At 43.8% G+C, this 20,246-nt stretch overlaps 1 protein-coding gene across 5 annotated transcripts in view; it reads right to left on the bottom strand.

Annotated features, from left to right (window-relative positions):
* The window catches only part of NF2 (NF2, moesin-ezrin-radixin like (MERLIN) tumor suppressor), a 76,317-nt gene that overhangs the window by 21,056 nt on the left and 35,015 nt on the right, over positions 1–20,246 (bottom strand). For 2 of the 5 annotated variants that reach the window (XM_014593609.3, XM_059713587.1), the window contains exons 8-15: positions 19,886–20,020; positions 17,438–17,512; positions 15,798–15,911; positions 13,490–13,612; positions 12,853–13,070; positions 9,349–9,454; positions 3,601–3,725; positions 2,369–2,528 (exon numbers count right to left, since the gene is read on the bottom strand). In XM_014593609.3, the coding sequence (XP_014449095.1) occupies positions 2,369–2,528; positions 3,601–3,725; positions 9,349–9,454; positions 12,853–13,070; positions 13,490–13,612; positions 15,798–15,911; positions 17,438–17,512; positions 19,886–20,020 (1,056 nt within the window). Of the gene's footprint in view, positions 1–350; positions 396–2,368; positions 2,529–3,600; positions 3,726–9,348; positions 9,455–12,852; positions 13,071–13,489; positions 13,613–15,797; positions 15,912–17,437; positions 17,513–19,885; positions 20,021–20,246 lie in introns of all 5 variants that reach the window. The other 3 variants (XM_019493670.2, XM_006265829.4, XM_019493669.2) reach the window with 3 other exon arrangements.

The following is a 20,246-nucleotide window of genomic DNA, read 5'->3' as shown; positions in this document are numbered from 1 at the left end:
AGCTTCCACCAAGGAGGACATTACCAGAATAAAAGGACTCTGGGCAGAAGTGAATGGACAGAAGCTGTGAACCCCACAGACAGAGGATGACACAGGGCTTTTCTGTTGTCTATGACATGCTCTCCAGATATACCAAGGGAGGGCTGGCGTGCTGCACTTCAGCCAACATGACACTAGATCTCACACTTGCAAAGTACACTGTTGGCGTGCTTCAGGTTTACAGTGCACTTTAGGGGATGCCACACTGAGAACTGGCTACAGTAGCATATTTCACAGGCAAGCTCATGCACGGGTTAGTATCACAGACGGTGATCCCACCACCACACGCAGAGTACCTTAGAATAACCTACTTTGCAGTCTCAAATGCAGATAGGTCTTCTGCCCTGGGCTTGAGGCTATACCAGTGAAATAAAGTGAACAAGAAAACAAACAAACAAACAAAAAATCCTCTGTAATATGAACAATGCTAAGGCATTTGTGCGATCTACATAACAGTCCCTACTGCTAGAGGTCAGCACAGTTTCCAGGGGAAGCAGAGGGTGGGTATCATTTAACCAAGGGAAAAAAGTTGAGTTAGTTTCCCTTTCAGATGCCTGGATGGTCTACCCTAATGGTAAAAACTAAACCTGTTCTGGTCCCAAGGGCACGGGGGTGGTCTGAAAGCTTATTTTCATTTGTCTTGCTAATAGAGTACTTAAACAAAACAAAACAAAGCCTTCGATCCACCAGCTGAGATGCGGGAGCTATGCTTTCAAGGCCCCTTCAGAAGAGATTTCAGAAGTGAAGTGGAGAAGACCCAAGATTCAGGTAGTGAACAAAGGGCAACCCAGACAGCCCTGATTACAATGATGATTCACTGGCAGACATCTAAATGACTGCCTAGCCACCTTTGAGTGAGACAAATGGGACAATCAACTCTCTGCCTCTGCCAGCAGCTTTGGAGATTTATTTACAAAGGTAAAATTTGCCATTTTCCATTTGAAAAAAGGGGACTCACCAGCAGTGCAGGCTTCAAAGAACTTCAACAAAATATAATGCAGCCAGAAAGGTTTTCTGGCTTGCTAGATACAGGAACCCAAACAGCTTAAGGCTGGTACAGGAAAAGTGGAAAGTGAAACCGACTAAGTTGATTTTACTGTCCCAATTCAATGAGATACAAAAAGTAAAATAAACTGCCAGTGGTGAAAATCAAAGTAAATGAAAACTCTAAAGTGCCTTCATTTCCAATACTCTTGGGGTGAGGATTAGAAATGCAAGAAAGGATTTAGTTTTAATTTGTTTAATTTAATTCTGTTTATTTTTATCATCAATGATATCCCTTTATATAATAGCCCCTGCAACACGTCTTCTGACTTCCAAACTTTCAGAGGCAAAGAGACTATAAGAAAGGCAGGCTCAAAAGCTCCTTCACATGCTTGAATGTCCAATTATGTATCTTTTCACTGACCGATCCCTTATTAAAAATGTGTCTAGTTGCAAGGACTGAGTATTGGAGCAATGAAAAAAAAAGAACAGTTAAAAAACAAAAAGATCAATTTTATCAGAGCCTTTCACAATTACTGTCTTCCTAATACATAATGTCACATTAAATCCTTTGGCTGATGCTCATTCAGAAAGCGTTACTACACACAGGGGGCTCTTGGACCCAGGTGACAATTTGAAAGAAGGAAAAATGAGCAAACCTTTTATACCATGTGTACAAAAGATCTGACTACTTAAAGCATTGCAAAGCTTAAGATCAACCTATTTGAGGAAGCCACCTATCCCTGTACGCCTTGCAATGATAAGTTAGTTAGGAAGGATTAAAGAGCCAAAGACAATCCTTCTCCACCTTGCACACCCAATTCAGGAATGCTCTTCCATTTGCTATGCACCAAAGCTCAAGACTTAAATTTGTTTATCATGGGGGTGCTATTTAATTGGGATATGCCTCCATTTATTGTTATTGTTCACTGCTGTGATTCCTTCCACACCTGGAGTTATTTGGGCAGGATGCCCTATATAATTATCTCTTTATATTGTTTTGATTAAGACTTAAGGAAGCCTTCAAGCCTTAGCAGTATGTCGTCTCTTTTCATAGCATGGATTCGATTGCTATGAATTTAAAATGGAACTTGCTGGTAAAGCTGGCAGATATGGACAGACCCCATGGTTCTTTCTGGCTCTCTGAGCTGCAAGGCTAAAAGACACACAGCCTGAAACTGCCTAATGCTACAGCAAATGGTTTTCTTGACTGCTTAGTTCCAAGCCAGGATTTAGGAAGGAAGCCTGCATCTCATTTTTATGAAGACACATTGAGCAAAGCTGAAGCCCTGTTTTTCTTAAAATGACTCAGTGAGCTGAGGCTAGAGCTGGGGAACTCGGGTACCTTTTTAATGGTGTTGTGCTTGCTGTTGCCTCGGTCGGCATTCTCACTGTGCAATATATCCAAAGCTGTCTCTCTCTCTTTTAGCTTCAATGCCTCAATCTCTGTCTTCAGCTCATTCAGCTGCTCCTGCAGATGCTTGCTCTTCTCCATGTACTCCACCCTGTCACACACAAAACAGCCTTGTGGTAAACATTTGTGCATCTGCACAAGGTTTGTGGTAAAGACAGCCAATAAGGAACTTCTAAGATAGGTTAGGATTTCATCATTTACAGAGTATAAAATGGGTAACACTTGCATGCCTTCTAGAATGAACACCACTGAGCAACAGTTTGTTCACTATTAAAAATAAGAGCCAGGTATCCAATCCAAGAGCAAGATCATGTCACACAGGTATGAGAGAAAGCCAACTCAGCATTTCCAGAAGATATAACCCTTCCCATTTCCATTAGGAGGTGCACTATGACACAGGATAAGGGTGACTAATGAATTTGAGTATCCTCAAATTGAGACATCCAATCTGACACATCTTAAAGGATCCCTGATTTTAAATGATAGGGAGTCAGCATGGCCTTAAAACTGGGTCCCTTTAGAAGTGTCAAGTTCCCCCAAAATTAAGGCACCAAGAATTAGTCACTCTTGAAACTTAGTCTTAACTACTTTTCATTGTAGAGTACCTACTTCATGTTCACAACAAATCAGCCACTACTCTTGTAATTGAGTACTAAGATCCAAGCAATGACACTAAAACATCTTGGGCTGCATTGCAGCGCGAGGCAAATGCATCCCAGTACCCAAAGACCATGCACATTCCTGCAGTTTACTGGACCCTAGAAGTTGCATTAAAACCCCAGGAAGTTTGCAGTTGGGCTTACGCCCACAGCAAATGAGAACACATCCCTTCTGTTTTTTGGTGCAATTGATTATTTTCATTAGGCAGATTAAGGTCAAACTGGTTCTGAATCCTGTTGAACTCTTGGTCTCAACACACTCAGGATGCTATTCTAGGAGACAAAGGACAGGTTTCTTAACAGGTATACCACATTCTTCAGAGACAATTAATAGCAGAACCTAGCAAAGAGCTTCCTGTTCTTTTGCCTTACACTGGTACCAACGTGAAAGACATTTTCAGAACAAGCCAAATTCACCCTTGGTGAAACTCCATTAACTGCATGTATGCTATATCAGGACTGAATGCGACACATGCACATAGGCAATGGAAGCATACGACATACTTCTCTTTTTCTATTTCCATGGAAAGTCTCTTCATATCAGTATCCTTGAAGTCAAAGGACAGACTCTCACTGATGAAACTTGGCAGATCAGCAGGAAGTGTTGTCGTGCTCGAGTTCATCGGCTGCTAAAGACAGAGTACAAATTAATCATCTTTGGACGTGCAATTGCTGTTGCCCGCAAACATTTAGTAACAAAAGGGCACAATAAGAGAGAAAAAGCAACTGCTGACCCCATAATGCAAGAAGCTACTTAATGGTACTTCAGTGAAGAGCTAGCTCGCTGACTGTATGAGTAATTCAGGTCATATGCTAGTACTTCGTATCCCTTTTGCAGGATGCTGTGCTGGCTCCAACAGAAGTGAGCAAAAAAGTGTCTCCACTGCTGTTGTCAGGGTTAAGGAGTGGGTTCAGATAAGGTACCCTTCACATTCCTTAAGGTCATCCACAAAACCCAGCCTGCTCCACTGTCAAAATGACGCCATACAGCTACTTTGATGATAGCACCCTTTACGCTGAGAGATTCTCCAAATGCTTTTAGTACTAGAAAAAGCTGGTGCAGTTTAGTGCTTAGAGAACTGCCCTGGAACTTAGGGGACTATTCCCAGCTGTCACTGGCCAGGTGGCTGACTTAAGACAAGCCACCTCTGTGCCTCCCTTTCCTCCATCTGTAAAATGGGGATCATGAATCTGACCTTTGATATCTACTGATGAAAACTGCTACACAAGAGTTAGACAATGTTATTGACATATTATAGCTGTCACTACAGATTCTGTTTAAATGTAGCTACCTCTTGGGAGAATCTTGGCAGGTATTTAATGGTAAAAGCCACACTATAGTTAAAGAAAGGAAATGAATTATGTCAATACAAAACACTAAGAAAGAAAAAATCCTACATGCAAAGGAAATAAGTTGGTAGAATGAAGTGAGAAATTGGTCAGGACCTTTGACTTAACATCCTGCCGAAAGCATAGTTACACAGTATCCTCACTGGCCACAAACAGCCAAGATCTCAGTTTTAAGCCTTATCTGAAAGACATCAATTCAAGCAACAAACTGTGCCCTCTAGCCATAGGCCAAGGAATTAGTTTACTGAAGAGCATCATGCACTGTATCAGCACCAGTAATTCCTGCAATACACTATTTGTTACTTTAAGATCTACCCTACTTTGGCCTGAAGATCAGAGCAAAGGTCTTGGGCTTCGTGGCTAAGCTTGTTTAAAGATTGGACAACTATCAGTAAGGTCAAGAAGAGGACTGAGTCTGGGACTGAGGGCTGGGATGTCTGTGCACTTCACCGATTAGGAAGCTATCCTTGGTTGTTAGTTTCCCTCCCTTACTTCTAAGATTTGAAATGAACCTACAATTGCACTCTCTCCCTATTTGGCAACAGCAGTCAGAAATGAAATAAGTGACATTTTTACTCCATATAGTAGTCCTTCCCTCACCACATGCATGGAATTCATGGGTGGCAGAGACTTGTCCTGGAATCAATGAATGTGAGGAGTCAGTATTTCCCTTGTTCTGCAGATCTGGGACAGAATTATATTTCCCTCTGGGTGCTCTACACGTGCCATTAATGTGAAGCAATAAGTTTATTGCTCTCATGCATGCCATTTGAACGTGTGCATGGGAACAATAAACTCTAGAGTTCATTGTCATTTGCACATGCACCTGGGACTGCAGTATGTTGAGCCAGGTTGGAGCAGCCCTGGCTGGCAGGAAGCTCCAGGAGCGGTCAGCCTGCCAGTCTAGAACTGCTTCCCCTGCCCCCCCCCCCCCCCCAGCTCAGTGTGCTGCAGAGGGGCTGGCTGGGGCACAAGGACATTTCAATGCAAGGCTAGCCAGCAAGCAGCCCCTGCACTGAAGCACCCCAGTGAGCTGGGGCAGCATCTACATATGTACTACTACAGAGTTTTTTACTCCACAGCAGGACAGTACTTATATTTACAAGTACTTTCCCACTGCAAAGTAAATTAATTTACTCCAACCTAATAGGGGCCCCCCCATGTAGATGCCGAGATGTTTATTGCACAGTTAATTCATCAACTGTGCAGTAAACATCTCTTGTAAAAACATCCTCCATGGAATAAATAGTACTGACCAAGCGACTTAGCCTTTTTGGCACTTATACACAGGTCACAATTTGATTACCCCTGCAATGGGAAGTGTACATCTGCACGCGCAGTATGGAAGCACTGGCTGGGCAGGTACACATGTGCATAGCCACTGTTTAAGTCCACAAAGGGTTATAAAATTCTACACCTGGAGCTGAAATATGAACATTTGTACAATTAGAAGTAATCAAGAATGAAGCAACTAAAGCTTGGTCTGGCCAGAGGGTTACGTTAAGTTTGGCACTCTGCACACAGTATATGCACTAGTTCCCCCTCCTGCTTTTCTTCAGGGCACAGCTTATTTCATGGCTGCACTGCTCAAACAGCAAAGTCAATATTGCTTTGGGACCATGAACAGGGACATCCACGGGCCCAGTTTAAAATCCACAGTGTGGAGGTAAAGTAGGGACAAAATAACAAACGAACAAACAAACAAAAAAACCCACCTTAAATCACTAAGACGCTTTAACAATTTTACCCAGTGCGAAGTCCCCCAGCCCGTGTGCTGCATCCTTCTGGCCTTAAATCATTCTAGAGAATTTACAAGATTTCAAATGTTTACAGACTTTGGGCACTTTTACACATGATCTGGGGGTGGGGGAGGGCAGCACTTCAACTAGAGCAGCTACCAGCTGCTTTAATTAAAAAGTGTTGCAGTGACTCATGTATCAGTGTCCCTATGCTTAAAAATGGCAGCTTGAACTAAAGCTTATTCAACAAGCTTTATTTCAAGCAATCTGCCGCCATTTTCAAGTGCGAGGACGCTGATACACGAGACACAGGAGGTTGCTGGAGTACAGCAATTACCACATTCCAGCAGACTCTATTAAATTGAGTCTGCTCTGACATGCTGTAATTACAGCGCATCGAAGCAGCCTCCGCACTTATATACAGGCACCCTTTAAGAGGAGCTTCAGGAGCTCTGTTCTCTAAATCATCATTCCAATTTTTTGTCACTATCATCATCATGTTCTTCCCTATGGGTTTAGGAAAAATAACCAGGCAGGGAGTTGGGGTGGAGGCAGCTGCTGAAGACCAGGGATAAAGAGACTGGTATGGAAAGAAAGAGGACATCTGTGAAGGGTCTGCCAAGTCCTCCTGAGAGTGATGAGAATTCTTCCCCTCCTTTTACTCCTCTTGCACTCTGCCAGCAAATGGGAATTGGATGAGACTCGCTCTGGAGCCAGACACTGCCAACTGCATCAATAAAGAATGGCACAAAGCAATTGTATCCCTGCTGGCCAGAGACTTAAATTCATATTCCCTTTGTGCTGCATATGCCAATGGCTAGTAATAAAAAAAAAAAAGCCAGCTGGCCATGGACTCCAAGAGCTGCAAGGACACTTTAGAAAGCTCTGTAAAGAACATCAACAGCCAGTCAGAGATGGGAACGTCACAAAACTATTAATGATCACTTGTCCTTTTGGCAGCTTTAGCTACTTCTGCTCTTCCATGTCTCTCTCACTTTCCTCCCTTGGCAGCCTAGTAAAAGGATCCCACTCGCTCCAATTGCTGAGAGACCATATAACCTAACTACAGGGACAAAACAGGAAAGCACATATTTAGGAGTTATAGCCTAGTAAAGGCAGGGAGAGGTCCAGATACCATACAGTATATTAGGCAGAGCTGATATTTACCTAAGGGGCATAAGCCTCCTAACATGAAGATGCAGTAGCTTTAGAAACCCATCTCCTCTACGTCACTACATTCTTATTCACCTTCTCCAATTGTTCATGGTCCCTCTGCGTGCTAGCAGGGAAGGGATGCTTACCTATAAGCCACCTCTCAAACACTGTGCAAGTACTGGATTTCAGTATTTTCACTTGACTGCCCCCTAACACAGAGCAGAGCAAGACAAACCACATGGGAAGAAAAAAAGACAGGCATAACAACAGATGAGGAGAAGAGCACTTCAGAAATATGCAGCACACTAAGCAGTGCTCTACTTATGCAACTACAGTGGCCACACTTGCATACTACTGACATTTGCCATCACGGTAAATAGCAACCTTTGAGCACATGTGATGTATAGGTACTTATCGAGTTAATCCGAGTGGCAACCTACAGGGGGCAGCTAAAAATGTAACTAGTAGTAGAAAAAAAAAAAAAAAAAGGAGAGAAAGACACCTTTTTTCTTCCCCGTACTGGGAGCTTTGCTGTGAAGAGCTCACATCCCTTTAAAAGGAGAGGGTGCAACAAAATGTATGGCAGAAGCAGAAGTTCTACATGGAATACCTCCAGGATCGATACGGCTGGAGGGGTGGAACCCATCTTGATTCTGTCCTGCAATATTCCCTTTAATCATATTTCAGTTCTAGAGGCAAGAATATATCAATGCTGGCTACTGATTAGCACAGAGCAAGACAGAGGATGGGGCAGGAGAAGAAAGCTTGCTAGTCACTTTCCTGTGGGTTTAACGAAGGATGGACCCACCAGCCTAAGGGAGCCTAGAGATATAAAACTCTTCGCTTGACTGATATGGCCCTTAGGCTTTCAAGCAAGGATCTGCCACCCTTTGGGTACAATAAAGCCATCATTAGAGAGCTAGTGGACCTTCAGCAGCCTGTTGATCCATGGGGTAGTAAAGCTAGGAGCATTCCAAAAGGCAGCTTATAAAGCACAGAGGCAGTGAGCGTTCAACTTGGGGCCCTCAGGCTGGAAGTGTCTGACTTATTTCATCTCTGCAGTTTCTTAAAAGCTTCTGAACATTTTCAGGAAGCTTTGGAGAACCTGGATGAAAAGTGATGTACCTCAAACTCTTTCTACTACCTGTTTGAACACTTATGCGAAGGGAGGGAGGTTTGAAAAAAACCTGCAATGGGGAAAGGGTTAATAACTATTCTCTTTTGGATGCAACCCGCGAGTTTATTCAGGAAGACAACCCATCCCCCTCCAAGACAAACATCAGTATGGGAAGCCCAGAAAGTGTAAGCTGCTGAGGCTGAAAATATTTGATAGCAAAGCAGTTCCTAATGTGATTTATTGCATTATAAAGGAAAAACAGGAAAAAGGGAATTGCCAGATCAAATCAGAGTAGTGGTCATTTGGTCTAGAATTCAGTCTCCCAGAGCCACCAACACAGGATGTTTCAATGGAAGGTGTGAAAACCTCTTCCTGGGCAATTACATAATCATCCCTCCCCAAAGGAAGTTACTTCCTGAACCCAGGTAGTCAGCAGTTGGTTTATGCCCTGAAGCATGAGTTTACAGGTTTTGAGCAATTTTTATCCTATCTAACGAAATGAAGGATGTTCTTATATGAATAAGTATTTTAATCCTATTCTGAATGCTGCTACTAAGCCCTCAGCCACAAATACTACCTTATGTCAGCGAGCACTACAGGCTAGCAAAGCACCGCTTTTCATTAGCTTAAAGCCTGCTGCCTTTACTTTAACTGGGGAACTTCCTTGTTCTTTGATTATGAAACAGGGTAAGTAGGAGGCAAAATGAAGCCATCTCCTCTCTGCTAGCAAAGGAGCCCAGGATTCTGTCGGCCAGCACAGGAAATTGCTGGCAATTACCATTCCTGCGCAACCGAATAACCCGACTCATGTCACTCCACAAAGGGACCTTTGTGCCCTCTCATGTAGCAGCAGGGGAAGGGAGCAATAGAACTATAATATAGATCACTTACTGTGTAGGATGACTTGCTGGTGATCTCCAAGAGTTTTTGCTTTGCTCTCCGCTCTGACTCACGGGCTTCCTGAAGGTCCTGTTTTAGCTGATCAGCCTCCTTTGCCCTAGATACAGGAGCAGCAATAATGACAAATACCAGATCAAAGTTGAGCAGGGAAGAATAGAGCACGTTAAAAGCTGGAAGAAAGGCAATGAAGCACAAAGTCTAGATGTAGGGAGAATTGATATTTCTCTGGCAATGAGACTTGTCAAATTATGGAATAGACTGTACAAGGAAAATGGTGGGAACTAGAGCACTTGAAACTTTCGAACCAGACTGAACAAAACATGACAGAAACAAACCTGCGCTGGCTACTGTACATGAGAGACCAACTAGATGATCTACTAGGGTCTTTTATATCAGTTTATAGCCAGATACCCCAGGTAAAGATTCCAGAGATGGCAAGGTTAAAATCAGGAAGTGCGTATATAGGCATTATGCCAACCTTTGCAAAGAGACTAACACTTGAAGGAGCAGGTCAAGCTGGTTAGAGTAGAAAGAGCAACTTGGGAACAACAATGAACAATCAAAAATTGAAGGAGAGCAGACTGAAGCTCCTGCTTGTCTTCTGAATATTAACCATCTACTAAGAGCTGCAAGAATTAAATGTACTCTATACAGAAAATACTCAAGTATATGGCCCTTCACACTAATCTCAGAGCCCTGGGGTTTTACTATAGCATTTCCCCTGGATGCTCACAGCTCCTGAGGATATGCCCTGGGTGGAAAGCAAAGGGAAAGATCGGGAGGAGAGGTTGGAGAGATGAAAGCCTACTTTGCTGAATCAAAGTTTACAGGAAGATCAAGGTAGAGAAAGGATTAGGGACAGTTCCTGAGCAAGTGAAATCTGAAACCTATTGCATTCCTATAGCAAGGAAGCTGCTATTTTTAATCCACCCACTAATGAATGCACTGTACAACAGGAACTCTAGCATCTTAAAGCTAGAAACATGAAATTTAATGCATGACAAACTCTGGCACCAAGGGCAGAATCACAGGAGTAGAAGGGACCTGTAAGATCATCAAGCCTGGTTCCCTGCCATGGATAGGGGGTTATTGCGCTCAAACATGCTCAATGAGGTGCCTGTCCAGCCTCCTCTTGAACACTCCAAGGATGGAGACTACACCACCTCTGCTGGGAGTGTGTTCCAGATTCTAGACACCCTTACGGAAAAGAAGGTTTTCCTAACGTCTAACTTAAATCTTCCCTCAATTAGTTTGTGCCTGTTGGTCCTTGTCCTCCCTGGAAGTGCTCTATTGAAGAGCTGCTCCCCTAGATCTTGGTGTTCATCCTTGACATACTTGTGGGCAGCTATCAAGTCACCTCAGTCTTCTCTTGCTCCAGTACCTGGAATCTCTTCAAAGGGCCCATCCTCCAGGCCCCTGATCATCCGAGTGGCCCTTCTCTACAACCTCTGAAGTTTATCAACATCCTTCCTAAAGTGTGGTGCACAGAACTGGACACAGTACTCCAGCTGTGGCCTCACCAAATAGAGGGGGAGAAGCACTTCTCTGAATCTGTTCGCACCACATCAGCTGATACACACCAGAGTCCTATTTGCCCTGCTGGCAACTTCATCACACGGTTGGCTCATATTCATCTTCTGCTCAACTGTCACCCCAAGGTCCCTCTCAGATATAGTGCCAGACAGAGGACCACTATCCATCATATAGATATGGTGAAGGTTCCTCCTACCTGGATGAAGAAGCCGGCACTTGTCTCTACTGAACCTCATCTGACTGCGTTCAGCCCATAGGACCAATCTGTCAAGGTCATCTTGGATCCTTACTCGGATGTGTCCACATTTCCCCACAGCTTGGTGTAGTCCGCAAACTTAACCACCGAGCTTTCTACCCCTTCATCCAAGGCATTGATAAAGATGTTGAAGAGCACGGGCCCAAGCACTGATCCCTGGGGAACACCACTGGAGATGGCCCTCCAGGATGAAGCCATCCCATCAATTACAACTCTCTGGGATCAACCTCTGAGTCAGTTGCCAACCCACCTCACTGTAGACTGGTTTAGGGCAGTACCCTCCAGCTTAATTGACAGGATCTCATGGGAAATGGCATCAAAGGCCTTGCTGAAGTCTAGGTAAATGATGTCACCCTCATGCCCTTTGTCCCGCTAATTAGTTAGCTAGTCATAAAAGGACACCAGGTTTGTTAGGCATGACCTGCCCTTGACAAATCCCTGCTTGTTGCTTCTTAACACCCCACCAATTACAAGCTTGTGGTTGATGGCCTCCTTGGACAATTTTTTCAAAGATTGCTCCCAGGACCAAGGTTAGACTGCCCAGTCTGTAGTTTGCAGGATCATCCTTTTTTCCTTTTTTAAGGATGGGTATCACGTTAGCTTTCTTTCAGTCATTTGGGACCACTCCCGAGTTCCACAACTCTTTGAACAGCTTTGCCAGAGGCTCTGCTATGAGCTCAGCCAGTTCTTTCATGACTCTTGGATGCAGGTCATCTGGCCCAGAAGACTTGAATACATCCAGATGATCTAAGAGTACCCTCACCTGTTGAGAACTGATTTTATGTGGGTTGTTGTCTTCCCCATATTCCCTGGGCCTCTGGAGAGGTGAACAGCTCCTGTCTGATTTCAGGAACACCGATGTGAAGCAAGCAGTTAGGAGCTCTACCTTTTCATGGGGATCAACTGCGGGCTGCCCCCTCATTCTGTAGGGGTCCCACAGTGGTGCTTGATTTTTTTTCTTGCTCCTTATGTACCTATAGAAGAACTTTTTGTTGTCCTTTAAAGCCTAACATGCAACAGAAGCTCTGTGACTTGTCAGGACAATAAGAAGTCTGGGAGTGCAACATACAGAGGCCAGATGAAGAATAAGGAATTGAATTTGGTAGCTAAAAGCAAAATTAAATATTGTTAATTAAAGATTTGGAAACTATAGAGGGCGTTTGTCAAGGAGTTGTAGGGTTGCCAGAGAGCACAAGCCAACAGTTGTTGATGTTTATGTAGTGTTTGCTCCAAGATGATTCGGGGAAAGAGACTTGCACAGTTTAGAAGGAACAATGTCTTCCAGGTACAAAATACTCCACCCATTCCCAAAGCTATTAGTTGAGGACCCATTTTCTAGTCACTCTGCATAGTATTTCTTTCCTCCCAATAAGAACACAGGGAAGCAGCAAGCACCAGAAAGAGAAAAAAAAAAAATACAGGGATAGCTATACTCTATCTCTGTAATATCTCTATCTGCATCTCTCTCTACGTATAGTAGCATCAGTTTACCATGCAGTGACTAGCTAATCATGGCAAGCAGTTCCATAAAGGGAGGAACCAGCTGGGGCCATAAGCCATTGCATGCGCAGGGGATGCCAGGGGCTCACAGTCAACCATCTGGAAGGTCTATGCAGTGGTGATATCTGAGTAAACTGTCTTGGCTAGCTCACTGAGAGACTTGGAAAACGAAGCACCAAAGCAGGTGCAGGGTTCTTCCTTCTGACCTTCTCTCTGATTCTTCTGCCATTTTCAGGGCCAACATCTCTGCTTCCAGCACCTTCTGTTCCATCAAGCGTTTCTCCTCTTCTGTCCGGATGGCTGTGGCTTTGATTCGCTGCATCTCCTGTTCTGCCTCAGCTGCTTTCTGAGCCAGGAGCTTGGCCTCCTCTTCTGTGATCTGGGCTTTTTCAGCCAGCAAATCCGCTGTCTCTTCAGATCTCATCTGAGAAGTAATGCACATCTCTGTCAGTATGTACAGGACCTCCACCACAATGTACATAAGATCCAGTTGCAGAAACTGAGCTGCCTCCCCCACCAATTACATTTGAGTCAGAGTTAAACTGAACTCCCCACTTACACAGTAGTCTGCAGTGCCCTGGCCTTTGCATACTAGCTCCCAAAACCCAAAAAATATTAGCATCTATATCTCTAATCAAACTTCCTTGGAGATCCTGATACAGCAGGAATCAACCCTCCTCCAGAGCTCTTACTTCATACCCATCTGACCAGCCTATCTGCCCCCCTGATCACTATCCACTTTGATCACAACCTCAAGGTGCTTACTGCATGTCCCCTAGAACATTTCAGCAGCAGAGATCAAGAATGGCTGCAGTGCCTGGGAAAGGTTCCCCACAGACTTACCAGAGCCTCATTGGCCATTGTGGCCTCTTCTTTTAGCTGCAAAAGCCTCCTCTCTAACTCATCCCTTGTTCGCTCTGCCTCTTCCCTCATCTGCTTCTCCCGGGCCAGACGCTGTCGTTCCATCTACGGACAAGGGTCAGAGAAGGGAAAAGCCACATATATCAGAGTAACAAAAGTTTGATGCATCACTTAAGTATAGAGCCATCTCACAGGACAGGAAGGAAGGACTGCTCAGTGGTTAGAATGCAGGACTGAGTAATCCTGAATATGAAAGAATATGCAGTTATTTTCAGACCAGCACAACAGATCTAGCCTAGCGCACTAACAGTTCCTTCCCCTTTGCATTCATTCACCGTGGAAGCCAGAAAGGAGTACAATGTCCCACATTCCAACTCCTATACAAGGCAAGCTGCTACCTCTAATGCTGTCAACAAAAAGCCACGATACTCTCTCCAGTGCAACAAAACCTACCAGAATGTCCTGCACCTGAAACCCAGAAGAGTGTGGAGTGAAAAGGCAGTTCTCTGATACTGGCTGTTTAAAACAGCAGCAGCATACTATGCAAACTCAGGCCAAGTGGTGAAGGGGACCCACAAAGGCAGTTAGTATGCCAGTTTCTGTTAGCCACATACCACAGCAATAGATCCATTATAAACGTCTAGATTACATTCAAGGATCGCTGCATTATTCATAGGACATGCAGAGTTTAATAAAAGGAAAAAAGCGTGGCAAGACACTTTCCTGGTCCTCGGCCACAGGCTGTGCTCTGAAAGCATGCTATTCATTGCAACAGGACTGCTGCTTCTGTCTGTTAAAGATGCTCCTCATCATTTATGACTTATCACAAGCTGTATCATAGGCACTCATAGGCCCCTGATGTTACAGAGCTGCCCAGAGCTAGTTAACAATTCCAGAGCTTGAGGACTGAGGTGGAACATGGGGATTAAATCAAGACAGGGCAGCACATCACCACAGGATCCATGGCATTTCTTGTGCAGTGTATACTTTTCCACAGCCCTACAAAAACACTGTCCCTTTCATTGTCTACAATAAATGTTTAGTTGCCCCATATCCAGTGCCAGGTAGCCACAACCCCATGTAGCTTCCCCCAAGACTACAGGCCCCCGCCAGGTTGCCAACAGGATCTCAAGCTTTTGTTGAATTTATTGAGAGGTCCTCCACTTTCCAAAAGGAACTCATTAAATTCCAAATACCTACTCCCCTCATATGCTGAAAGTTCCAGGTTCCCTCTTCATCCTCCATGCCAAGAACAACTGCAGGGGGCTCCTTTAATTCTGCTCAAGCCAGTTTCTTATGGCCAAAGAGGTGGTTGTTGGATGCAAGTTGCTTTTCCTCTCAAAAGATGAAGACATGCACAATACCCTGGAGCCCACCCACTCAGCTCTCCTCCATTCAGACAAGAGATCTGGACACAAGTCTTCTCTAAGGCCATCTACAGCATACCACTAAGCTGGTCAAAGCACTCAGTTCTAGCCCCACAATACTGTGTGGTGACCCTCAATGAACATGCTCAGATCCAAGTGAAGTACATTAATCTAATACTCTTTTGAGCTTAGACGTCTCTTGGTGTAGCTGGTTGCTTTAGCTGTTGCTGCTGCTATCTAGTGGCTTACCCAGAAATGAAAATTTATATTCTAAGCAGTAGCACTAAGATTAGCTGTGTGGGTTTCAATGAGTAGAAAAGGTCTACGAGCAGAAAACAATGATTCATACAATCCAATTTGCTGATATATGCTCATTGGCTACATGCTGCTGCCTGCGATGTGCTGTTCCTGCTGCTTAGGCTGACCTGCAGTGGATAAAAGGAGGCCAGGACTAAATTAGCATGCAAGCTGCACACCCCAAAATGTCGGTGTGCATTCCATCACCATCTAATTAGAAAATGAGAGCACAGAGCAAAGGCAAAGCACAGCTTCCCCTCACAGGCCCTGCCTTAATTACGATCAACTTCCCCAAGACATTAAACCTTCCAGCAAAAGAGCCCAGAAGCAGGATTATCAGGGGCGGATAAACGCATATTTACAGTACACACAGGTTATCCCTTCCCTATTATATTCCTGAGCGTGTAGGCTGCCAAGTCGGCAGCCATTCTGCCATCAACTCATGTAACAAAATACAGAATGACTGGTAGTGAGAGAGCAGGCTACTTAACAAGAAATTAAGTGTAGCCTAAACCTGGATAGTTCAACCTGCTGCTGGCTGTTTATGTCCTGCAATCTGCTTCTCCCTGCTAAGTTTATACTTCTAATTTTGGCTCAAGGGATGGCTGGATTGTAAGGCATCTCACCTGCTTCCTGGCTTTCTCTTCCCTGGCCTGTGCTTTCATCTGCTGGACTTCCAATGAGTCTGCCTTTCTTCTTCTCATGAATAAGTCATGATTTCCAATACACAGCTGAAGAATCTGTCCCAGTCAAAAAGAAAAAAGAGGAGTGGAAGGAAATTACCATATACTCATAAGGTGTGGCTTTTACTTCTGGCACCTAAAGTAGAGCTGTAGTAGCCAGCTCTTATAAAGCATTTTCAAGCATGAAATCTGCACAGGCCTACAAAATTATTATCCCCATTTCAAAGATAAGGAAGATCAAGACACAAGAAGGTGGAATGAGTTGCCAAGGAATAGAACTTGGACTGTAAACTCTTTAGGGGCACAAAGAATATTTTTGTTCTGGATCTAGGTCCCTCATGACCACAGAGCTTTTGTAATTCAAACAGTAAAATAAGTCTTATACATTTCACTCTGGTTCTTTACTCAGTGGACACTGCTGCCTTTTTGGGTTCAAGATCCACCTGCATGCAGCAGCAGAATGCTTACAGCTGAGCCATTCAATTTCAAAGCAGACGAATGCTGCATACTAAGGGGGCCCCCAACCTCATCCTCACCTCCCCTGCCACACCATGCCACATAGGCTCCCCCAATTCCAGGTTCCCCCAGCCCTATAGGCTGTACCATGTCACACTACTCTGCTCCCTGTGGCAGGGACAATAACTGTAAGCCGAGGAGGGAGAGGGAGCCTGGAGACCCTGGTTGATACTACAGCTGGAGCTGTTGGGGGAAGAGCAGCTGGGTGGGAACCTGGGGGCTGCAAATTAATCCCTCATGGCCTGCAGGCCACCAGTTGAACAACCTGGCTTACAACATCATTAATTGTATTCACCAGCTTCACAGTGGTTATTATAGCTTCTGGGTTAAATTTTCAAAAAGCAAATCAGCACCCAGAAGCTCTCACTGTTCCCAAAGAATGGAGAGCAGCACTGAAAATAAGGCCATTTTTTAATGCCTGAATGGGAGCTGTGTGGATGGAGTCAATTTTGTAAATCTGGCCCTATCTTACTATGAGGTTTCCCAACTGAATTATGATGGGTGTTTAATGTTTTCAATGAGGTAAAAAAAAAAAAAAAAAAAAAGCTATAAATAATGAATAGAACTGAGCCAAGGTCACCTACCTCTCTCTTTGGGCAACCACTTATCCCGACTCAAGGCTTGCCTCCTGAAAGAGGCCCAGTGTGGACCAACCAATTAGTTAACATTTGCCTAGCAACAATTGCTATCACCCCAGATCAAGGAGAAATATTTCAGCAGAGAAGCAAAAAGGTGGTCAGAGAGGTACACAGGATTTTAGGAGACAAAAAAAATGTTTTACCTACCAAGTTCTGCCACAGTACTGGGCAGATGCAACCAAAAGAAGAACAATGGAAGTGGGGTGAATTTACATGAAGAAGCAAGCCCTCTTCTTATAAGCAGGCTACAACTTAATTGCATATACCACACTGGATTTAACCTAGAGTGCAGCAGTCCAGTTTGCTGCCTCGAACTATGGCCCGATTTGAAAAAGAGGAACCCCAAAAGTGTCGTCTTACTCTGCTAGTGGAGCTTCCCCAGGAAATCAGTTGCAGATAATAAAAATCACTGTCTGTGAACTTACTCACCAGCTTGTTCACACGCAGTTTTGATGAATTGAACTTAAAGACATCAATCTTTTTGTCCAATGGCTTAATCGTAAACTGAAGAGAGAAGGGAAAAAAAAAAGAAAGTATCAAGCAAAGCCTAGTATTAAGAAAAAAAAAAAAGAGGCCACAATGAGAATTACATAGAGCGCTGGCTAACAACAGGTCAGCGGAGTGCCAGATAAACAAGGCCGAGAGCTGTCTCCCAGGGCTGGCTGCCAAACGGGCTAACTAGGATCAAAAGCAATCAAGGGAGTATTGTTCCCCTGGTCAGGAAAGCTCTGTGCCACACACACAAGCAATGTTTCCTCTGGCTGCAGTAGCAAAAAAAAATGTTTTCTGGAGACAGGCAATGCCTTTCTTCTGCTGACCATCCCCAACAGAAGCACTGGGCTTCTGAGGGACAGCTCCATCCTTCCAGTCAAAGACAAAATACTTCTGTCCATCAAAATAAGGAGGAGTGAGAACATAAGAGAAAACTGTGGCCCGTCAGAAAAGAAATACTGGAGGAACCTGTCTGAACAGCCTAATGGAACAGGGGTTAAATAAGGAAAGTAGAAATGGGTACAGTAATTTTCTACCCACCCATCTTCAGGCCTGATGACCAGTACAAGATTGTTGCTTATATTTGGTTTTCCAAGACTCAGGCTAGTTCAGTCTTACATAAAAAGGTGTCACTACTTCCCTTAGAAGACTGTTCTCAGTTTTAGATGTTATAACTGTCCTCTTACTTGTATTTAAACTCTCTTATGCCATCCTAAATGGTTTTACCCCCTTCTGGGTGCTTATATCATTCAAACCCTTTCCAGCTATGATGATCTCCCTCCAGGTTAAAGTGGATATCATGCTGATGGCAGTACCAGGGATAGGATTCTAACAAGATGGCCCTCAGCAGCATAGCAGAGAGGGGACTACGGGCTCCTGAAACTCCAATGCTCAATAACACTGAATTTTTGGAGGCCAGAAATATATTCCATCACTCCGACACATCGCGAAAAAAAAAAAGCTGGCTGAACTGATAACCCTGTTGAATAGAGTCTATATCCATTAAACGAGGTCTATTTGTCAATATATTGTATTATCAGAAAACAAATTCAGCAGAACTCATCTCAGTGTCTTTGTTTTGTCAGTTTAAGAGTCAATCTTTAAATCTTTCACATAGGCAGACGTGCCTGAATGTCTTTGGATTTTAACTCGAGCAAAACCCATGATATTCACTGCTAGCAACAAGGGGAGGGGGAGAAGAGAAACACCAACTCTCCACAACCAGTTGATCTTTGTTACAACATATTAAACATCTCTGTTGTGTTGATGTAGCTGTCATACACAGCTATTAAGCCTGCTTACTATCATGTCAGGTCTACTTGTGGTCATCTTATTACAAGGATTATTGACATGATAGAAGATGACAGCTCCTTTCCCCAAGGAAAGATCTATTACAGTCTTATGTCAAGGCCTAGCAACAGAGATTTCAGGTCTCAGATTCTTTGGAGGAATGCATGGTCAGAAAGCTTTCACTTCTCTGACCTGGGGAGGTCTGCAAAGAGCCTTTGAAAATGAAGAACTGTTGTGCTTGGGGTGTTTCTTTATGTTACAGAAATTTTTAATTTTAAGTTCAACACCCTCCCCCCCCCCCCCCACACACACACACACACACCATGGGCTAAGTAATCACCCAAGATGTAACAAAACATGGAATGAGAAATCTTTAGTTCCCACTGATATTACGTTTAAATTAAAAAGAAAAAAGCTAATGTTTCCCACCACAAATGTACCCCATTTCTTTTGTACAATTCCTTCAAATTGGAAAACAAATTAGTCAGTTTTACTTTCCATAGTCAATTTTATTCCAAACAGTGTTTGATGTCCAACAATTCAGGCAACAGATTTGTATTTACATTGAGGGCTTAATCAAAAATCTTCTGTACGCATTGGAACTAAACTACTTTACCCTCCTAGAAAAAAAATTCCAATCATTGTGTCAAGCCAGGCAGTTTGAAAGTTCGGAAGCTCAGAACACTATAATGAGGCAAAGGGGATCCAAAACTGTTCTTGCTAGGAAGATATTTAATTATACTTCACAATACAAGGCTACATTTGCAGTAAGACAGGATTCTCACCTTCTGAACTTTCAGACAGCTGGGCTGAGCACACCAAGGGAAATGTTCTTTATGAAATGGCTAAGCAGAGGTTTTGTAAATGCTCTAAAAATAACAAATAAAAATAGCTTCTGGCTGAGCTCTTGCATGCCTGCTTTCAGAAAACTTCTAAAAGCCTTGGAATTAAGGGTTCTACTGGAAAGGCTGAAACAGCCTTGGCTGTACTAGTCATAGCAAGTGCAAGCAAAACTGGAGATAAAAGAAGTCACATTTATTTGCTGCCATACTCTGATTGGGATTTGTATTAAAGATAAGGGCAGACATGTCCTACCTCTTTATCACTGTAAGAGATGTTCCGGATCTCATTCCATGGAAAAGAGATTTTGGGGGTCAGTCTGTTTTCTGGGTCATAAATGTGAAGCCCCAGGGCATCAACACCAAGTAACAGTTCAGTGCCCTTCTTATTCTGAAGGAGGGAAAAACAGAGCAGAGCACATCTTTTTATTCACTTAAGAAAAATTTGACACAAACAGTTACATTCTACTAGCATCATCCAGCCCTGAGCAGCGATAACTGCCATGCATCCTACAGGGACTTGAGCTTCCCAAGCCCCAGGCAGGTAGAGTGTATGGTGGTGGTGACTTGCTCATTCTCTTGGGAAAATTCAGTAATCAGCCTTCCACTAGCTCTCC

Source organism: Alligator mississippiensis, chromosome 10 (genome assembly GCF_030867095.1).
Source record: "Alligator mississippiensis isolate rAllMis1 chromosome 10, rAllMis1, whole genome shotgun sequence".
Classification (NCBI taxonomy): Eukaryota; Metazoa; Chordata; order Crocodylia; family Alligatoridae; genus Alligator; species Alligator mississippiensis.
This window is presented reverse-complemented; position numbering and strand designations above follow the sequence as displayed.